A 22166-nucleotide genomic window follows, 5' to 3' on the forward strand; every position below is an offset into this window, starting at 1 on the left:
GTCTGAGCAAACACCAGGAGATAGTGTAGGGCAGGACCCTAGCACCCTGGAGTCCATGGGGCTGCAAAGAGTCGGACAGGAACGAGCAACCGAACAACAACATGATCTGTTGGTTTTAATTACCTCTGGTGGAAGAAATGTGTTTTCCTTAAACTCTTTCCCCTAAAAGTGTTTCTCAGACTGGCAACAGGGAAAATAGTGTTTAAATTTTCATACTCACTAAGACTCTTGAGAGTCCCTTGGACTGCAAGGAGATCCAACCAGTCCATTCTGAAGGAGATCAGCCCTGGGATTTCTTTGGAAGGAATGATGCTAAAGCTGAAACTCCAGTACTTTGGCCACCTCATGCGAAGAGTTGACTCATTGGAAAAGACTCTGATGCTGGGAGGGATTGGGGGCAGGAGGAGAAGGGGACGACCGAGGATGAGATGGCTGGATGGCATCATGGACTCGATGGACGTGAGTCTGAGTGAACTCCGGGAGGTGGTGACGTACAGGGAGGCCTGGTGTGCTGCGATTCACGGGGTCGCAAAAAGACACGACTGAGCGACTGAACTGAATAGGACCCAGTTCTGTGCATAGACAATGCATAGACAATGTTCTAGGACAATGTTCTATGCATAGATATTAGTGTCTAAACAATGATAACACTTTAAGTTTTATCACTGGAAAACAAAAAAATTTGTATCAAATATAGAAAAGTTTTAAAATTTGTTTCTGTCATTTGAATTCATTTGAAAGTATACACAACAAATTACTTGTGGAATATATAGTTTTATTATTATACTACTATAATATGGCATAACACACAACCTAGAATATTCAGTGGCTTATAAGATACTAAATAAGCATAAAATGCTAGCAAAGTTTCCTGGTTTCACAGTTTCCCTGCTTTGGAATCTGTTTCTGTGCAATAAACTGTGTGTTAATCACCAGGGAAATTCAAGGATCCGTTTTCCTCTTCAACTTAGTAGGTGACTTTTTTTTAAATTAAATTTTTATAAAATTATTCAATCATAAATCTAAATTCAGAGGCAATGCCCTGCAAATCTTAATGGCTTTAGAAATACAAAATCAGCACTGCCACAAGAGAAATAAAATGGACTAGTAATCTGTTTCCTAGATTGCTAAGTTTACACACAGCCAAATAAACACCTGCAAAAATATGTGTTTATTCTTTGAGAATGAATTTGCTTCAGTCTTCACTGATCTGCTTTACTTCAGTCTCTTTTCAAACACTTTTGCTTTAAGAAATCAATGTAAACAATGCTTGAGTAATAACTAATAAACACTGGGGATACTTTAAACTATTTTCATTACTAGAAAGGCAATAAAGCCAAAGTAAAAATAAACCATGTGGACAAGTAAAGATTGTAAATAAATTTATTTCAAATATTTATTTCAAATATCTAGAAAATAGGTGTCTAAATTAGTGATAGTAGGAAAGAACCAAAAAAGCCTAGACAGGGTTCTTATACATATAGCATTTAGCTGATCATTTTTAAATTTTTAATAAAATAACCCAATCAGGGGATTTGGTTTTTCAAATGGTAAATTCAATCCATTTAAATTTACTGTGATCAGATTAGTCAAATGTTTGGATTAATTCTCATCATTATTTAGTTTTTTACTTTTTTTATCCTGGCTTTTTCTGTCGTTCTTCATTTCCTGCCTTGTAGAGTTATTTTTAATACAAACTAAGTTTTCTCCCTTACTGTAGGTTTGAAAGTAGAGTTTCTACTTCTATTCTTTAATGATTTAAAATTTGAGAATGCAGGCATGACTTTAAGGACAAAGTTAATTAATACTGTTACACAGATTATATAAAAACCTAACACTGTTTCCATTTCATGAATACTCCTCCAAAACCTGGGTTACATTTTAATTGTCCAAACTTTTACTTCCACCTTTAAAAAAAACCCAAACTAGTCTTATTTTCCTATTATTGTTGTTTTATATACTCAATACTAGCTAAGATTTACCCACATTTATGAATCTCTTTGCTCACAGGATTTCATTCCTTACAGTTTATTCAATTCTTGATTTAATTCTCTTCTTTTGTTTATTTCTCTGTGGTGGAGTAGGAAGAAGCAGCATCCCATACCATGAAGGCAGTGGTTAGAATTCTCAGGAAGTCTCTAACACTCAGAGCCCAGGCTAAGACAAAGTTTCTAGAACTGTCACCTTGCAGATAGGCAATTACAACACTCTAGGTACACAGGTCCACACCATCTGTTCCCTCCCCACTAACTCTTCCACATCCAGATCCCTGGATTACTGAGGCCAGTGACCTCTCATCACCAGTAGGGAACAGAACTTCAGCTCACATGTCTAATTCTCCGGTTTTTATATTCTGCTTTGTTTGTGACCCTTCACTGTTTCAATACTCCATAAGCTATGTATCTAAAAGAGTATTTTATATATTTTACCTAAAGTAGTGTTTAGCTAAAATTTAAATGTTCATTGACAGAGGATTTTCAGTTTATCTAGGCTATCACACTGTTAGAACCAGAACTCTCTCTTGAGAATATTACTTATATTGGTAAAACTATGAAGCAAGTTTCAAAATAAAAGACTGCATGTGTAAGGGCTCAGCTGTGTCCTACTCTTTGCCACCCTTGGGACTGTAGCTCCTCTGTCCATGTGATTTATTAGGCAAGAGTACTGGAGCAGAGCCTTTTCCTCGGCCAGGTGATCTTCCTGACCCAGGGACTGAATTCCCATCTCCTGCCCTGCAGGATCCTTTATCACCAATCCATCGGAAAGCCCCAAAGACTGCGAAACCTGCATGTTATGCGTGTCAAGTAACTGCTTTTCTGGTGTATTTCACACTGTCCCTCCACTTCCAGAGGCACTTTCATCCAATCCAGAGTATTTTTATTAACATAAGGTATATTTCTATATTAAATATCTTTCTATATTAGTAATATGGTAAATTCCATGCAAGAAAAACTAATCCAAAATGGAGAATTTAACTACAAAAGATAATGCAGATTTGGAGTTCAATCTATTTAATGACCTTGAGGGAGGAGCCTGCTAGGCTACAGTCCATGGGATCACAAAGAGTCGGACATGACTGAGTGACTTCACTTTCACTTTCATGCTGTTTTTAAAAAGTCAAAATGAATTGTATTATCTCAATAATAATAGTTCATAAGAAATAATAACAGTTCATAAGAAAAAAACAATTTGGTTTTTCTCTTTTACTAGACAGATTTGGTCCTTATGTTTTGCTAAATGCTATTAAAACAGAGACAATATTTTAATGCAATGAGGTTCATCAAACAAACAAAACTTTACTATGACATATAAAATATCTTCATTATTTAGCCTTTATCTGCATTTCCATATTCTTGTTTCACCAACTGAGGAACCTGTAAATACTTTGAGCAAGAATAGTTATTCCTGTCCCAGGAGAAGTCAGAGGGGTACACATGAAAATGATCTGAGGAGCAATTCTGAAATGCAAATGCTTGGTCTCCTCTCTTAAGAGTCTAATTCAGTAGGTCTATAATAGGGCCCAGACATGAATAATGCTTCAGCTTTTTAAAAAAGATTGGTATATTTCAGATTTTTAAAAACACTATTTTAATAGTATTTTTTATAACATATTATAAAACTTATTTACTTGTCTACCTTTCTGTGATTTCCTGAATTTTATTAATTATTTTTGTATTTTATAGATGGCAACAAATACAAAGTTATTTTACAAATAAGTGTTCCCCTGCCTTGTGACCTCAGCTCTCTGAGGGGATCAGGAAAAGTTATAATTTGGTTTCTCATACAGTGTTTTTTGCTTTTAAGATGAAGGTAACACTTTCTGGTAGCTTTCTACACACTAAGCCAAAGGGCTCTGTTTTGACAGTATTTCCTCATCACATCTACAGAGCACACATTCTTGCATACTTGTAAGAAAACCACACTGACCTGGCCTAGTGTGCTGTTTCTTCTCACTCACACCAGCCTGCCAGAGGAACAGCTCAGTCTTTCCTTATTCACTTTGCAGTAGCATCTATTAAGTATCTCGGCTAGAAAATTTTAATATGTAGAGAAATTTAATATATTTAATAAAAATTTAATATAATTTAGTATACTGGCAACCTTGGTCTCACAATCAGTTGTCTCTGTGACATCAGTATCACTATATACCCAGTTAGAAATAAAGCCTGATAAAATGACTCATGAAAAGGATAAATACAGGGAAGTCAATTCTAAGCGGATAGAAGACAACTAATTTATTATTTTGTCAACAAAACCTCAGATTTTTGCTTGATTAGTGATCTGAAAAAGGCATTTACTCAATTTTTCTGGCATGGCAGAAGAACTGTGAAACAAAGAGATAACAAGAATTGAAGAATGAACTGGTGGCAATGAAAAGGCATCAGGAAATGTGCATGCAGAACTGTGGGGAAGAGACTCAGCATGGGCTTGGGAGCCACGGTAGAGGCAGCCTAACACAGACGACCAGAGGAAACGGGGAAGGAAGAGGAACAGGACGCAGGGGAGAAGGACTAGGGCACCGACAGAAGAAAGGAAGCAGGCTGGCAAGGGAGGCGAGGGGAGGGAGAATCACAAACCGAAAGATCAGGGACGAAGGGCAGAACGGAAAAGGGAAAGGTAGAGGGGGAGAAGACAGAGGAAGGAGACCAGGAAACAAAAGAGAGGGAGGGAAAAGGAGAAAAGAAGGAAGGGGAGCTGAGAGAGAGCACCAGAGAACATGAACAAGCAAGAGGCAACACACAGGCAAGAAATAATTTTCTCCGATTCTAAACTACAACCACAGACAGTTCTATAATGGCAGAGTGTTCTTTTCACACTCATGTGTGAACTTATGAAAAAACTCACATCTTACTAAAACTCCTTCATTTATATCATAAAAATACATATTTCTTAACAACTACAAATTTTTTTCCATTTAACGTTGTGTGATAACTAACTGAACAATTAGTTAGCTTCCCTAGTGGCTCAGAGAGGAAAGAATCTGCATGCAATGCAGGAGACCTGGGTTTGATCCTTGGGTTGGGAAGATTCTTGCCAGGAGAATTCCATGGAGAGAGGAGCCTGGTGGACTACAATGCATGGGGTCACAAAGAGATGGACACAACTGAGGCTTTCATTTCACTTTTTAATCTAACAATTTTAAAGCATTTAGCAACTGTTTTTTGACAGGTAATAGCTATGAGTAATAGCTACTCATTGATTCTCTGCTGACTACAACTATCTACCTACATTTGTCCCCAAATTAACTAACCAAGTAGACTTCTATTTGTTTCCTAAATGAATACTGAAAAACCATAGCCTCATAAATTTTAAAATCAATGTCTGAAATTTTTCATCATAAATTTTCAAGAGCTGCTGTTTATAACATATTTAAATAATAACATTTTAAAATGTGAATTGAGTATATCTAAACCTATATTCAGGTCAGGAAGCAACAGTTAGAACTAGACACGGAACAACAGACTGGTTCCAAACAGGAAAAGGAGTACGTCAAAGCTACATATTGTCATCCTGCTTATTTAACTTATATGCAGAGAACATCATGAGAAATGCTGGGTTGGAAGAAGCACAAGCTGGAATCAAGATTGCCGGCAGAAATATCAATAACCTCAGATATGCAGATGACACCACCCTTATGGCAGAAAGTGAAGAGAAACTAAAAAGCCTCTTGATGAAAGTGAAAGTGGAAAGTGAAAAAGTTGGCTTAAAGCTCAACATTCAGAAAATGAAGATCATGGCATCCAGTCCCATCACTTCATGGGAAATAGATGGGGAAACAGTGGAAACAGTGTCAGACTTTATTTTTTGGGCTCCAAAATCACTGCAGATGGTGACTGCAGCCATGACATTAAAAGACACTTACTCCTTGGAAGAAAAGTTATGACCAACCTAGATAGCATATTGAAAAGCAAAGACATTACTTTGCCAACAAAAGTCTGCCTAGTCAAGGCTATGGTTTTTCCAGTGGTCATGTATGGATGCGAGAGTTGGACTGTGAAGAAAGCTGAGCGCCGAAGAATTGATGCTTTTGAACTGTGGTGTTGGAGAAGACTCTTGAGAGTCACTTGGACTGCAAAGAGATCCAACCAGTCCATTCTGAAGGAGATTAGCCCTGGGATTTCTTTGGAAGGAATAATGCTAAAGCTGAAACTTCAGTACTTTGGCCACCTCATGCGAAGAGTTGACTCATTGGAAAAGACTCTGATGCTGGGAGGGATTGGGGGCAGGAGGACAAGGGGACGACCGAGGATGAGATGGCTGGATGGCATCACTGACTCGATGGACGTGAGTCTGAGTGAACTCCGGGAGTTGGTGATGGACAGGGAAGCCTGGCGTGCTGCAATTCATGGGATCGCAAAGAGTCAGACACGACTGAGCGACTGAACTGAACTGAATGAAATCTAAACACCACAATAGTTTGATTTGGAACATCACCCATTAAAAATATACATAAATTATTGTTTAATAATGGAAAACTTTATGTAATCTTTTCTTTGAATTTTCTTTCATTTCCCTTGCAAAATAAAATGTACCCGATTGATTTTATACTGTCTTTTTAGACTGTCTTGCTTAGCATTCTCTCCTTCGAAAAAGAAAAATGTACACAATACAAACATTAACTTTCTGTGGCCAAATGCTCTAATGGTAAGACATTTTTTCCACTTGAGCTACTATCAGTCAGTAAAGAACTGATAGAAACAATAAATGCCGACGACTGTTAAATGGGAGTGGCGCTTCATTAGGGCTTCGCAGGTGGCACAGTGGTCAGAGACCACCTGCTGACGCGGGCAGCGCGAGACACGCGGGCCTGGTCCCTGGCTTGGAAAGATCCCCGGGAGTGGGCAATGGCGCCCTGCTCCAGTTTTCTTGCCTGGAAAATTCCATGGACCGAGGAGCCTCATGGGCTACAGTCCTTGGGTTCACAAAAGAATTCCGCATGACTGAGTGACTAAGCACGCAGCACACAATATTTTATTAGAAATGCGTGTCTTCGTAAGATGGTCCTAGCACAGCCTCTCACTCTGCTTTCTGTCCCGGTAACTACAAATGGGTTTACCTGCTCTTAGGATGCCATTCTTATTGTTGGTTTTAATTTTATTCCTATTTATGTATTTATACACATACAGTCATAAAAAATGGAAAATGTCATAGTAATGTCATTCAGTTTTTAAAATCCCATGTCTGTGCCCCAGATTACATAGTCATCTATTATTAAAAATGTTTTTAATGATTTGACATCTTGATTGGACTGTGCTTTAATTATTTATTTAACATGAGGAACTAGAATCATCTACCTTGTTACCTAGTAATTGAGAGTATTTTACAAATCACAATTTTTGCAAAGTAATAAAATGATTTTAACAACATCAAACCAATGTGCAGAAACACAAAACCTTATTCCAAGCACTTGGGACAGATAAGCTTCATAATTCTAAACTTTTCACTTTTTGAAAGGAAATATGAAACACTCCAAATAAGGGTTGTGTCTGCACTCTGTAATCAAATATTCATATTTCTACTGGATAACCTGTGAACAACTACACAAAGTGGGATATATAAAGATAAGCAGATATCTAATCATGCCATCAAATGAAATGAATTTTTGGTATTCAGAACTTTCAAGATTTTCAAATTGCAGATAATGTACCACTGACCAGTATTAATTGTATCTGTTTATTATTCAACTGAAGTAAGAAGATCTACATCAATACTTGGTGCTAATGGCGTCTTTGATTTACTCCCATGGAACTTGAAAATAAGGAACAATGTATATACTTTTTGACAAAACTCAAGAAAGAAGTCCTTTAAAGAAAAACAATTAAAAAAACCTCACACACTTTCACTGTTTCAAGAAATATCTAAAGTAAAAGAACTAAAACAAAGTACAAAATACACTTTTTCTAACACAATGTTTCACTCTTAACAGAAATATTGTTAAGACAAAGGATGACAGCAAATTACTCAGTAACAACATTTAGAAGAAAGAGTCCTTTGTTAGATAATCCTGAGGTTTTTACAACCTGGCAAAATGTATCATCGTAAGACTCATAATAATGAGTGTGCCTTTCTCCTGTAAAACAGAAAAAAGCTTTTATAAAAGCTGAAGAAGACAAGGAGGCACTGGCACGGCATCTCAGGCTTCACTGCCAGGCACATCAACTTATATAAGAACTTTGAGGATCTACATACATCCTGAATACCTTCTACACAAACCCTGAATACTTCCAGTGTTCCATCAGGGTTTTCTTACTTCAGTTTGGAGAACTTTGCTGCAGATTCCATGTCACGTATGTAAGTATGCATTTTTACACGTGAAGATTATAAAGTATACGCACAAAGGTAGTAGAGTATCTTCATGTAAAATTTTCCCTCTGATTTCACACAAGGGGAAGCCAGTGAAGGTAATATAATTAGCTAACATACATTGACACTCAATAAATAGCAATTCTTTCATAAATAGATGATTAGAGCCTTGATAATTATATAGCCTTTATTCACTCAGTATCATAAAATTTCTGAGAACAGGGCATTAATTAGTCATTACCACAAAATTGCGGTATAATAAACTATTCTAAAATTTAGTAGCTTAGAGCCATCATTTATTTCCACAGATCTGAAAGACAGCTTAGTGTTGGCTAATTTCAGTAGCACTTCTTTGTGAGGCTGAAGGTTGAATGATTTGGCTGGGGCAAATCAGTGCCACTCCAAGTGGCTTTCCTCCTCTCACTGGGACCAGCAGCTGGCTTGATCATATTCTTTTCCTGGTGATGGCAAAGGGGCAAAAGTAAGCAAGCCCAACTGGGAAAGTGATTTCAAACTTTTCGTCAATTTTATATCTAACATAACTGGAGCCAAAGCAAATCTCATGGCCAAGTTCAAAGTCAGGATGGGGTTGGTTCTGACAATGGGAAAAAACTGTTTCATATCAAAGCACATAAGTACACAGAGGAGTAAAGAACTAAAACCAATAATGCAACTTAATACAAATATTAAAATCTGAAACAAATCTTTCAGCATTAACAATAGCTTAATATTTAAAGAGGCCAATTAAATTGGCTCTGTTGTTAAAGTAAAATTTGTAGAGTTTAAAACACAGTTTATACAGCTTAAGAGTAATTCAGAACCACTAGAGGAAGAAATAACACTTGAAAGATTAAGAGGTACAAGCACTACACATTCATATGTTGAACGGTCACAAAAAGATGAAATAATAATCACTAAACAGAAAGAAAGCTAGCTTAGTGAAACTTTTGAGCTCATGGCTTGTAATACTGACATGGCAATTTATATATGTTTTAAACTAAGATCTCTAGGGGGAAGAAAGAACAATCACATTTTATGTAATTCAATTATGTCCTTTAAGATAATATGTTAACCATGGTCTCTGTCTAATGAAACTTGTAACTCAGATCCTAGTAGCTAAATTTTAGATTGTCTAGAGCAGTCTTCTATAATATAGCCTCTTCTCCAATACTTAGCCAAATCTTCCCACTAAAGAAATAATATGTAAATTACATGATTCATCACTCTACTGTATTTAATATATCTAAAAAAACTAACCTTACAAACAAAATGTGAAAACACCAAATAAATGTTCAAGTTCAGAAAAATGATTTCAATTTTTAACATAAATATTTCAAAAATATTTAAAGTACTTCATCTAACAGAGTTACAATAATCTGCAACAGTAAGCCCTATTCAGAAATAACTTAAAAAAAAAAAAACTTCAGGAAAACAAACTTTCTGGAACCCATTAAGTAAATCACAAGTAACAGGATGTGAAAATCTTTTCTTATTGAGTGAATATTTGAATAAACAATGATACTCATATTTAATCTGGAACTGTTGCTGTTTAGTCACTAAGTTGTTTCTGACCCTTTGCAACTCCACGAACTGTAGCCCATCAGGCTCCTTTGTGCGTGGGATTTCCCAGGCAAGATTATTGAAGTGAGTTGCTACTTCCTTCTCCAGGGGATCTGCCCAACCCAGGGATGAAACCTGTGTCTCCTTCTTGGCAGACAGACTGTTTACCATTGAGCCACCTGGGAAGCCCCATTCTTGCATTAAACTTATTCTAACAATTCCCTTAAACATAAATGATCATGTCTTTGATGGTGGTTTAGTCACTAAGTCCTGCCTGACTCTTGTGACTCCATGTACTACAGTCTGCAAGGCTCCTCTATCCATGGGATTCTCCAGGTAAGAATATTGGAGTGGGCTGCCATTCCCTTCTCCAGGGGATTTTTCTGACCCAGGGATTGAACCAGGTCTTTCTAGTCAAGAGATACCTGGAGTGACAGGTAAATTTGGCCGTGAAATACAAAACAAAGCAGGTCAAAAGCTAAAAGAGTTTTACCAAGAGAACACACTGGTCATGATAGCAAGCATGCTCTTCCAACAACACAAGAGAAGACTCTACACATGGACATCACCAGATGGTCAATACTGAAATCAGATTGATTATATTCTTTGCAGCCAAAGGTGGGGAGGATCTATACAGCTAGTAAAAACAAGACTAGGAGCTGACTGTGGCTCAGATCATGAACTCCTTATTGCCAAATTCAGACTTGAATTGAAGAAAGTAGGGAAAACCACTAGACCATTCAGGAATGACCTAAATCAAATCCCTTACGATTATACAGTGGAAGTGACAATAGATTCAAGGGATTCAATCTAATAGACAGAGTGCCTGAAGAACTATGGATGGAGGTTCATGACTTTGTATAGGAGGCAGTGATTAAGACAATCCCCAAGAAAAATGTAAAAAGGGAAAACGGTTGTCTGACAAGGCCTTACAAATAGCTGAGAAAAGAGGAGAAGCTAAAGGCAAAGGAGAAAAGGAAAGATACATCTATTTGAATGCAGAGTTCCAAAGAATAGCAAGGAGAGATAAGAAAGCCTTCCTACATGATCAATGCAAAGAAATAGATGAAAACAATAGAACGGGAAAGACTAGAGACCTCTTCAAGAAAATTAGAGATACTAAGGGAATGTTTCATGCACAGATGGGCACAGTTAATGACAGAAATGGTATGGACCTAACAGAAGCAGAAGATATTAAGAGGTGGCAAAAATACACAGAAGAACTATACGAAAAAGATCTTCATGACCCAGATAACCACGATGCTGTGATCACTCACCTAGAGCCAGATATCTCAGAATGCGAAGTCAAGTGGGCCTTAGGAAGCATCACTACCAACAAAGCTAGTGGAGCTGATGGAATTCCAGTTGAGCTATTTCAAATCCTGAAAGATGACGCTGTGAAAGTGCTGCACTCAATATGCCAACAAATTTGGAAAATTCAGCAGTGGCCACAGGACTGGAAAAGGTCCGTTTTCATTCCAATCCCAATGAATGGCAATGCCAAAGAATGTTCAAACTATGGCACAATTGCACTCATCTCACATGCTAGCAAAGTAATGCTCAAAATTCTCCAAGCCAGGCTTCAATAGTATCTGAACCGTGAAGTTCCAGATGTTCAAGCTGGGTTTAGAAAAGGCAGAGGAACCACGGATCAAATTGCCAACATCTGCTGTATCATTGAAAAAGCAAGAGAGTTCCAGAAAAACATCTATTTCTGCTTTATGGACTATGCCAATGCCTTTGACTGTGTGGATCACAACAAGCTATGGAAAATTCTTCAAGAGATGGGAATACCAGACCACTTTACCTGCCTCCTGAGAAATCTGTATGCTGGTCAAGAAGCAATAGTTAGAACCAGACATGGAACAACAGACTGGTTCCAAATCGGGAAAGGAATATGTCAAGGCTGTATATTGTCACCCTGCTAATTTAACTTATATGCAGAGTACATCATGAGATATGCCAGGCTGGATGAAGCACAAGCTGAAATCAAGACTGCCAGGAGAAATATCAATAACCTCAGATATGCAGATGATACCACCCTTATGGCAGAATGAAAGAGCCTCTGAATGAAAGTGCAAGGGAAGAGTGAGAAAGTTGGCTTAAAACTCAAGATTAAGAAAACTAAGATCACGGCATCTGGTCCCATCACTTCACAGATGGGGAAATAATGGAAACAGTGAGAAACTTCATTTCAGCGGGCTCCAAAATCACTGCAGATGGTGACTGTGACCATGAAATTAAAAGACACTTGCTCCTTGGAAGAAAAGCTATGACAAACCTAGACAGCATATTAAAAAGCAGAGCCATTACTTTGCCAACCAAAGTCCGTCTAGTGAAAGCTATGGTTTTTCCAGTAGTCATGGATGGATGTGAGAATTGAACTGTAAAGAAAGCTGAGTGCCGAAGAACTGATGCTTTTGAACTGTGGTGTTGGAGAAGACTCTTGAGAGTCCCGTGAACAACAAGGAGATCCAACCAGTCCATCCTAAAGGAAGTCAGTCCTTACTATTCATTGGAAGGACTGATGCTGAAGTTGAAACTGCAATACTTTGGCCACCTGATGTGAAGAACTGACTCATTTGAAAAGACCCTGATGCTGGGGAAAATTGAAGGCAGGAGGAAAAGGGGATAACAGAGGATGCGATGGTTGGAATGGTATCACCAATTCAATGCACATGAGTTTGAGTAAGTTTTGGGAGTTGGTGATGGACAGGGAAGCCTGGAGTGCTGCAGTCCATGGGGTTGCAAAGAGTCAGACACGACTGAGCGACTGAACCAAACACCTTTTTTAATGGTCTGCTCACATATTCCTATGTCAATGTACATATTCCTAAACAGTGTAGTCTGTTTTGCATGCTCATAAATAGAATTTCACTGTGTTTTTCTGACACTCTTTCATTCACATTTATGCTTGTTATTCATCCACATCATTTCATGGAGATGCAGTTCCTTCATTTTCACTGCTGAAAATGTTCCACAATGTGAATATGCAAACAATACAACTATGTATATTCATTAAATACATGTTTCCCTAGGGTGAGGTTTCTCAAACTTCAGAGTAGGTAAGAATTATAAGGGGAGCCTGTTAAAAAACCTGGTTGCTGGGGTCTACCTCCGGAAACTCTATTCAGTAGGTGTTGGTCAGGGTGTTAGAATTTGCAATTTTTTACAAGCTCCTAGGTGATGCTAATGTTTATGCTTTGAGAAGCAAAGCTGTAGGATATATTTATTATTTCATTATTTATTTGTAAGAGTTTTTCATGTAATATAGACATGAAGATTTTATCACTTATATGTGTTCTAAATATCTTCTCCCAATTAATAACTTGTAAAGAAATTATGTTTCTAGGTATTATTTGGTAAATAGAAGTTTTTAATTTTGCTGTAGCCAAATTTATCCACCAAACATTTCATACTTCTCAGTGTTTGCAGTGATTGCTCAATTAGTTTCAAAAAATGAATGATCATGTGCATTATATTAGTAACAGCTGAATAATAAATGCCTGACTTTAAAATATGTCTGCATTTAATGTGAATATAAAATTTCTTATGAAGTCTATTTTTAATAAAAACCTAGCTAAATGCCACTTACAGGCTGGAAGGCAAGACAGATATAAAGAGGTGAAAGATTTACTAGGTGCCTCAAAATTGCTCTTAAATTCTAGACTATCAAAGGTAGATTTTATGACAAAATAACAGTTTGTTTCTTGAATATTGGTGTTAATGCATGCCACTTCCATTTGCATTCACAGAAATTACTTAGAAACTTGAAAACAAAATGTCCTTGACATGGTATAAATAACTGAAACACATGTTTATGAATGCTGCGATGCTAATTAAGATTCATTAAGTAAATATTCAGACACTTGATTTATTTAAATGTGAAGGAAAAGACAGTCCCACTGGCAACCACTATATAAAATAAAACACAGACTCTTAGTCTTCAAAAGCGAAAAATAACCTTTTTGTTATTTTGTCCAAATTACAAAAATTAGAAAATACTGAAAATGAGGAAACAAATGGTGCATGTTTATATGTGTGAAGTGTTTAGTTTGCTGACAGTAACAAATTGTTTACAGCAACCAAAACTGAAAAGTCTGTTGAAAACACAGTTTAACTAGAATATTTCAGAATTGCTATCTGTTCTAGAAACATTACTCTTTCCCTGTGAATATGTTTATGAGTATAAATATCACTCTTGAATCAGAATAATATGAATTTTACCTTTGACTTACATTAATACCAGTAATTTCTTGGGGTGGGGGGCGACACAAATTTAAAGAGTATTACTCAGGAGTACCCAAATTTCCCACCTGTTACCAAAATTACAGCTTTAAAATTTGCAAAATGCTTCAAGTTAGTAGTAAGCAAGCATGTCTACCATTCTATTAAAACCACAGACTGTTAGGAGCTCTATTTAGTGTAACAGTGCTCTCTCAAACTGGCTTTGCTGCTGCTAAGTCGCTTCAGTCGTGTCTGACTCGGTGTGACCCCATAGATGGCAGCCCACCATGCTCCCCCGTCCCTGGGATTCTCCAGGCAAGAATACTACAGTGGGTTGCCATTTCCTTCTCCAGTGCATGAAAGTGAAAAGTGAAAGTGAAGTCACTCAGTCGTGTCCGACTCTTAGTGACCCCATGGACTGCAGCCTACCAGGCTTCTCCATCCATGGGATTTTCCAGGCAAGAGTACTGGAGTGGAGTGCCATTGCCTTCTCCCCAAACTGGCTTTAGAGAGGATGAATTGGAGAAAAAATAGTTTTCCTTTTTCTACGCAATAAGAAAACACCATGTAGTAATCTAGTAAAAAGACAACTAATAAATGCCTTTACCCTTATGTCAAAAATTTTGTTCTCTCCTCTGGAAAATGCTTCAGAAAATCTCAGGGCTTAAAAACCGATTTCAAATGGTTTAAAATAAAATTTAAAGCCTTTTTCTCAATATTTAATACAAAAAAGATAGTTTAAAACTCTGTAGTCTACTTTTTTCAAGGGGACCATGACCTAGAATTCAATATTTTAGAAGAAGTACTTGCAAACATTCAGTCCACCTTAAGAAATTTTTCATGCTCTAAGTTCTAGTAAAAAAAAAAAAAAATTCTAACCAACCAATCAATGCCCCCCAAAACCATATTTTTATATTATGTTAAAAGGTGAAAGAGCAAAATAATGAGCACAAAGACAGAGATGAACTCATTGTTATCAAATGGAAATATAAGATCCAAAAAGCTTAGAATTACCATTAGGCATCATTACCCAAGTAGGATCCACAGTGCCCTTTCAACCACGAGTCAATCAGTAATTGGGGAGTTCACATACTAATTATGTATTATCATAACTCCAAAAGCAATGTTTTAAAAATGTACAGCCCGTTCCCAACGTTGAATTCATCATCACAAATGATACTTAATAAGCAACCTGATGGTTATGATTCTGTAAGTCTCTCAGTGGCAAAATAAATGGTCCAGCTAAAGAGAGGCTGATGTTTTATAGTTTAAGAAGCAACATCTAGATAATAGCCTATATTCTAAGAAATATTTCAATTCTAAATGAAGATGATTCAGTATCAGTCACTGTCTTCTAGTAACAAAGTTTTTTTTTTTTTTTTTAACTATGATTAAAGGCATTGATTCTAACCGCTATTTCAAAGCCAGGAAAAATAAGTCCTTAACTCACATCAACTATTCAGCTTTGTGAAGGATAGGGCAGATGACATTTAGTATCTGTTCTCAGCACCTTATAGAATTTACAGCCAATTGAAGATGGAAAGTAAAAACTATATTGCCCAGATTCTCATGTAGCTATGCTTCTAGATGTGAATAAGATTTCACAATGGGACGCACTTATGTATGATTTGAAAGGTTGGAATTTTGTGGTCATTCTGCCTTGGAAATATCTGTTGCAAGCATCACTGTAAAGATGTGGATGTTCTCTGGAACAGATACAGTACTGTTCCAGTGTCCAGTCTGCAGCTCTGTGGCAATTACAGTGCATTTCTGATCCTTTGATTACAGCCATGGCATCACATTCTTGATCTCAACAAATGTTGATCACAACTGTTCCAATGGCCGAGAAAGAAATAACAGCGCTCCTGGCTTACCTATACTGAGAGTGAGTTAAGTGTCATTCTAGAAGGTTCAGTTTACATATCTCCAACTCTTCTAATAATCAAATTTGCATAAGAACATTAAAAACAGTGGGAACGTGTGGTGTTCTGGCCCCAGAAGCACCACCCACCACACACACCCCAACATAAACACACACACATACCTGCACTTTGAAGAAGGTAACAAATATTTAGCTAGAACAACGAAGAAAAGAGACAGAAGACAGAAATGACCAATCAAGAATGAAAGAAGGAATATTACAACTGAAAATCCCGAACACTAAAGAAAGAGGAAATTTAAAGGAATTAAATCAGAAGAGAATGTTATGAACAACTTTATGCCCACTAATTAGAAAAATTAAATTTACAAATTCCTAGAAAGACAATGACTACCAAAAAGAACTTCAAAAAGAAATAGAAAATCTGAATAGACTTATAAAAAGTAAAGAAAGTGAAAGTGAAGTCACTCAGTCATGTCCAACTCTTTGTGACCCGTGGACTGTAGCCCACCAAGCTCCTCTGTCCATGGGATTCTCCAGGCAAGAATACTGGAGAAATGGAAAATGGGTTGCCATTTCCTTCTCCAGGAAAAAGAAACTGAACTAGGTAATATAAAATTTTTCCACAAAGAAAAGTCCAAGTCCAGATGGTTTCACTGATACACTCTGCCAAATATTTAAAGAAGAAATAATAATAATCCTTTATAAACTCATTCAGTAGGTAAATGAGGAAACAATTCCCAAGTCATTCTATGAGGCCAATAGTACTTTAGCAAACTAAATCCAGCAACAAGGAAAAAGAATTTCACAATATGGTCAAGACAGATTTTTCCCAGGAATGGAAAGTTGCTTTAACATTAAAACAACAACCCACCCCCCAAGAAACACCTCATATTATTATAATAAATAACATAAATCACAAGATCATCTCAATATAGGTAGAAAAACCTTAGACAAAATCTAATAATATAATAATACATACTTTTTGCAACTAGGAATAGAAGGAAACTTAACCTGATAAAGGGTATCTACAAAAACTCACAGCTAACATCACACTTCATTGTGAATGAATGAATACTTTCCCCCTAAGATAAAGAGATCCTTTCTGCCAGTTTCATTATTATATAAGAGATTTTAATTCATGCAATAAAGCAAAAAAGCATTAACACTGTAAAAGAAGAATTAAAATTATTTTTATTCACAGAACAGATGATATAATCCTAAATGTAGAAAACTTAAGAAATTCACCTTAAAACTAAAAGAAAAAAAAAAACCCACAAGTACCAAGATTACAGGATGCAAAATCAATATGCAAAAAATTGATTGTATTTCTGAAGCCTAGCAACAAACAATCCAAAAATAAAATTAAGACAACAATTCCATTCAGTAATAAAACACTTAGGAATAAATTTAACAAGAGAAGTTCAAGACTTACATACTGAAAGTTATAAAACACAGATGTTAAAAATGGTTAAAAAGGAGACAGACCAATTTATGTTTACAGGTATTAAAAATATAAGCCAAAAAGTCTAGCAATTTATCAAAAGAATTCCACATTAACGCAAACCTAAATTCTAGGTTTACTCTAGAAACACAAATAAGGTATCAGAAAATATATAAGCATATCTTAACAAATTAAACCATATGATTATATAAAGTGATGCTGAAAAGGCACCTGATAAAATACTGAAATTGCTCTTAACTAAGACACAGTTAAATAAATTATTTGAATTTAATGAACAGTATTCTTCAGGGAATTCCCTGGCAGTCCAGTGGTTAGGACTCTGCACTTCTACTGTCAAAGGCCTGGGTTAAGTTCCTGCTCAGGGAAGTAAGATCCTGCAAGGCATGAAGCAAGGCCAAAAAATTTTTTTAAACCCACAAAACTATTCTTCAGAAGGAGATAGCATGAACAGCAAACCACTAAAGCTGATTCAACTAAAGGAAATACATGGGAAAAGTACCTATAATTAGTATAATATAGCATGCCTTTTAACAAAAGAGAATGTAAAAAATCATTAGAAAAGCAAAAAATACAACCATCATTTCTGGCTACTATCAAATATACACAGATAGCCCAAAGGCTATCTGGTAATAAAAAGTTACCAGATTTAATAAGAACAATGCCTAGATATAATACAAATATTCAAATATCAACAGTTTTTTGTTTTTTACTCTCAGCAAATAGTAGGTAAAGGAATGGAAAAAAACACAACAAAATTATAGAAACACAGAAAAAAATCAACCAGAGAGACCTAAAACCTAAGTGAAAAAAACTAAAACTAAAAATCTCTTTGAAAATAATCCAAAGAAACAAAAAGATATCCCATGTAACTGTAGTAAGATGAACTATCTTAATATCACTGGTTCCAAAATTAAGTAATAAATATAGGGTAATTTAGATGAGAATTCCAAAAGAATTTTTCTAGAACTGGAAAAATATAAATCTTAAAGCTTACATGGAAATGTAAAAATTAACTAAGAAATTTATGAAAATTTAACACAGTGAGGACAAAACTGCCTGCCAGATAGTTGAGGCATTTTTAAAGTAGATCCTTTATAGGAAGGAGAAATTTTAAAGATGCTCATGTCTAGCATTTGTACATATTTCATATTGATTATAAATATGATCATCATTTTTCTATTAAAAATGATGACTAATAGTGTGTTTATAACATTAAAAAACTCAAAAAACTACTTTATCTAAATGACTGCTAAGTATTAATTCATGAAAATACCTTAGCAATCATTGAGCATCATATTATAAGAGCTTTACAAATAGCATCTTCCTTTCATAGTCCTCATAAGAGCCCCAAAAGATGTATCTGTATTTTAAGGATAAGGAACTTGGGGAGAGAATTTAATCAACTTGCCCAAAGTAACATTTCTAGTCAGTGACAAAGAAGGATTTAAATAAGAGAATACTAGTTCCCAATGGAAAAGAGCAGCATACTGGGGGGGAAATGTATCTGCTAATGAAAAGGAATTCTACCCACATATATATGTTCTCCTGGAATTTAACTATGAAAGTATGTTAGTATCCAAGTGAAATACACAGCAAGTTGGAATAAGGAAAAGATGTAATGACAAATTAAGATTTAAATTTACCTTTTAAAGAAGTAACTATTGTGTTCGTGATATTATGCTAGATTATCTTTATTTTTTTAACCAAGATTATCAATTAAAAAAAAAAGACTCAAGAATCAAAGAGACTTAGCAATGCAGAAGTTAAAATACAAGTGTTCACTGCTTTAGTAAACACTCTGAAGGAGATTTAGCAATGCAAAAGTTAAAATACAAGTGTTCACTGCTTCAGTAAACACTCAAGGTAGGAAATCAGATAAGAAGACAAAGGAATTAAGAGTAGAGTGATCAAATAATTAACCATTCAACCCAGAACACTTTTGAGAATGAAAGAAGGGCCTAATAGTTATTATAATGGTAAGACAAATATAAACTAGGACTTCCCCAGGCAAATGCAGACATTCGGTCACGCTAGTTAAGAAAAATACTTTAACAAAAAATTCTTTGGTATGATTTTTTTTAGTACTTACTATGTTAGCACGTACTCCACAATATAAGATTTAATCTTATTCACTGTCCCTAGATGGGTGCTTTGTACACAGTAGGCACGCAATGACTGTTCAAGGTTTTATAGTAGGTTTCCTTTCATTTAAAATCAAAAAGTTTCCTGTGTCTATACAATATTTAAGCATCATTATGACCTAAATTTGTAAACAAGCATAAATCCAGGTATGCAAAGACTTAGAGGAACAAAAACAAAAATAATCAACAAACACACCTTTATGTATTAAACATGGGAGATGGAGTGCTAAAATGAAAGCACAGCAATTAATGAGTAAAAATGGTATATTACATGCTTCTAATTTAGAGTGCAATAATGAAAACAAAGTTTAAACCTACAAAGAAATTTATTCTTAAAAAAATTTTTTTTAACCTTAGTCATGAAAACTGACACCAAAATAAGACAAATCTTTCATTTCTTACCTGCACAGCCGAAAGCCAAATGGTATCTAGAAGAGGGGCTGAATTTAACACAGCACACATTAGCCTTCGCCTCAATGCTTGCCACCGAGTTATCCAGGTTGGTAGACCATAGCTTCACTAACAAGAAGTAACAATAAAAACGGAAATAAACAATACATTAGCCAATATTTCTACAAACTACAAACTTCTACAAACTTCTTGCTACAGCTGTCTTTTCATGCTAAGTATTTTGATTTAGTAGGATCAAAAATACTTAAACTGTATGAATAATATTCAATAGAACAGTATATTTAAACCAACAAAGCTTAGTTTCAAAGTCAGAAAACAACATAGATAATCAATATATAATGAGAGAAAATATGATCCCTTAACCAAGGCATACAAGACAGGTTAAAAAAAAAAGGCAGTCTGGAAACACATGTGTATTTGTTTTAGCATTCTTTAAGTTGTGTGTGTGTATGTATATGAGCAGGGAAACTAGATGGCTTATCTTCCAACCTATCAAACTTTTGAGAACTTCACATACACACACATTTTCACATGTACAATATATATATATCGTACGTATATATATATATATATCTCTCACATTGTATATATCATATATATACAAATGTCACTTAAAGTACCTGGAAGCAGTTCTTATTTTATCTTTCACTTAAGAATTCCATGATTTTAAAATTTTATGTGGGAAACAGAAAGAGACTCACAGACTTAGAGAATGAACTTATGGTTGCTGGGAGGAAGGGAAACGTAGGGATTTGGGAATGGACATGTACATACTGCTATGTTTGAAATGGATAACCAATAAGGGCCTACAGTATAGCACATGGAACTCTGCTCGATGTTATGTGACAGCCTGAATGGAGAGGAGTTTGGGGAAGAATGGATACATGTATATGTATGACTGAGTTCCTTTGCTGTACACCTGAAACTATCACAACATTGCTAATTGGTTATGTGTGCATGCTCAGTTGCTCAGTCATGTCCGACTCTTTACAATCTCATGGACTGTAGCCTGTCAGTCTCTTCTGTCCATGGGATTTTCCAGGCAAGAATACTGGAGTGGGTTGCCATTTCCTCTTCCAGGGAATCTTCCCAACCCAGGGATTGAACCTGTGTCTCCTGCATTATCTGGTGGATTCTTTACCACTGAGCCATCTGAGAAGCTTTTAAAGTCAATACTATCTCAATCAAAATCCCAGCAGAAGTGTCTACAGATACTAGTAACTTGATCCTAAAATGTTTGTGGAAAAACAGAGAAACTGAAGAGCTAAAATAATGTTCAAGAATAAAGATGAAGGGCTCACACTAAATGATTCCAAGACTTAAGCCTCAAAGCAAGACAATGCGGTACAGTAAAAGAAGAAATACAAAGATCAATGTAGAATCAAAAAAGTGTCACACTCCTGTATCAGAAATGGACAGATCCAGGAAGCAGAAAATCAATAAGAATGTAGTTGAACTCAATAATAAATCAAACTGGATATAACTGATATCTACATATTACAACAGGAGGATACACATTCTTCCCAAACTCACATGGATAATTCATTAAGACAGATCACACTCTGGGCCATAAAACACCTTAACAAATTTAAAAAAGAAAAAGGAAACCATACAATGTATTGCCCAGACTACAATGGATTATATTTGGAGATCAAACAACATACTTCTAAGTAATACATAAGTCAAATAAGAAACCTAAAGCAAAAATTAAGAATATTTTGAACTAAATGAGAATGAAAATATAATTTAAAAAAGAAATCTGTGGGATGCATCACTCAGAGGAAAATTTATAGCACTGAATGCATATATTAGCAAGAAAAATGATCTAAAATCAATAATCCAAGCTTCCAGTTTAGGAAACTAGAAAGAGAAGAGCAAATTAAATCCAAAGTAAGCAGAAAAGAAGTTATAAAAATCTGAAGAAAAATCAGAAAGTTAATAGAGAAAATCAACAAAACCAAAAGCTCATTTAAAAAGACTAAACTGACAAGCCTCAAGGCAATCCTTAACAAAATCTCAATGAAGTTTTTTGCAGAAATAGAATAAAATGCTCTCTAAAATTTACATGGAATCTCAGTAGGCCTAAAATAGCCAAAACAATCTTGAAAAAGAAGAAAAAATAATGGAACACTCACTTCCCAACCTCACCACAATGCTACAGTAATCAAAACAGTGTGGC

The 22166-nt window shown here is 35.7% G+C and overlaps 1 protein-coding gene across 8 annotated transcripts in view; it reads right to left on the reverse strand.

Moving 5' to 3' along the window:
• COP1 (COP1 E3 ubiquitin ligase) overlaps nucleotides 1-22166 on the reverse strand; it is a 231047-nt gene that overhangs the window by 63764 nt on the left and 145117 nt on the right. For 6 of the 8 annotated variants that reach the window (XM_069546126.1, XM_069546133.1, XM_069546127.1 and 3 more), the window contains one exon: nucleotides 19979-20095. In XM_069546126.1, the coding sequence (XP_069402227.1) occupies nucleotides 19979-20095 (117 nt within the window). Of the gene's footprint in view, nucleotides 1-220; nucleotides 512-3927; nucleotides 4029-19978; nucleotides 20096-22166 lie in introns of those variants that run through there. The other 2 variants (XM_069546132.1, XM_069546131.1) reach the window with 1 other exon arrangement.

This window comes from Ovis canadensis, chromosome 12, assembly GCF_042477335.2.
Source record: "Ovis canadensis isolate MfBH-ARS-UI-01 breed Bighorn chromosome 12, ARS-UI_OviCan_v2, whole genome shotgun sequence".
Classification (NCBI taxonomy): domain Eukaryota; kingdom Metazoa; phylum Chordata; class Mammalia; order Artiodactyla; family Bovidae; genus Ovis; species Ovis canadensis.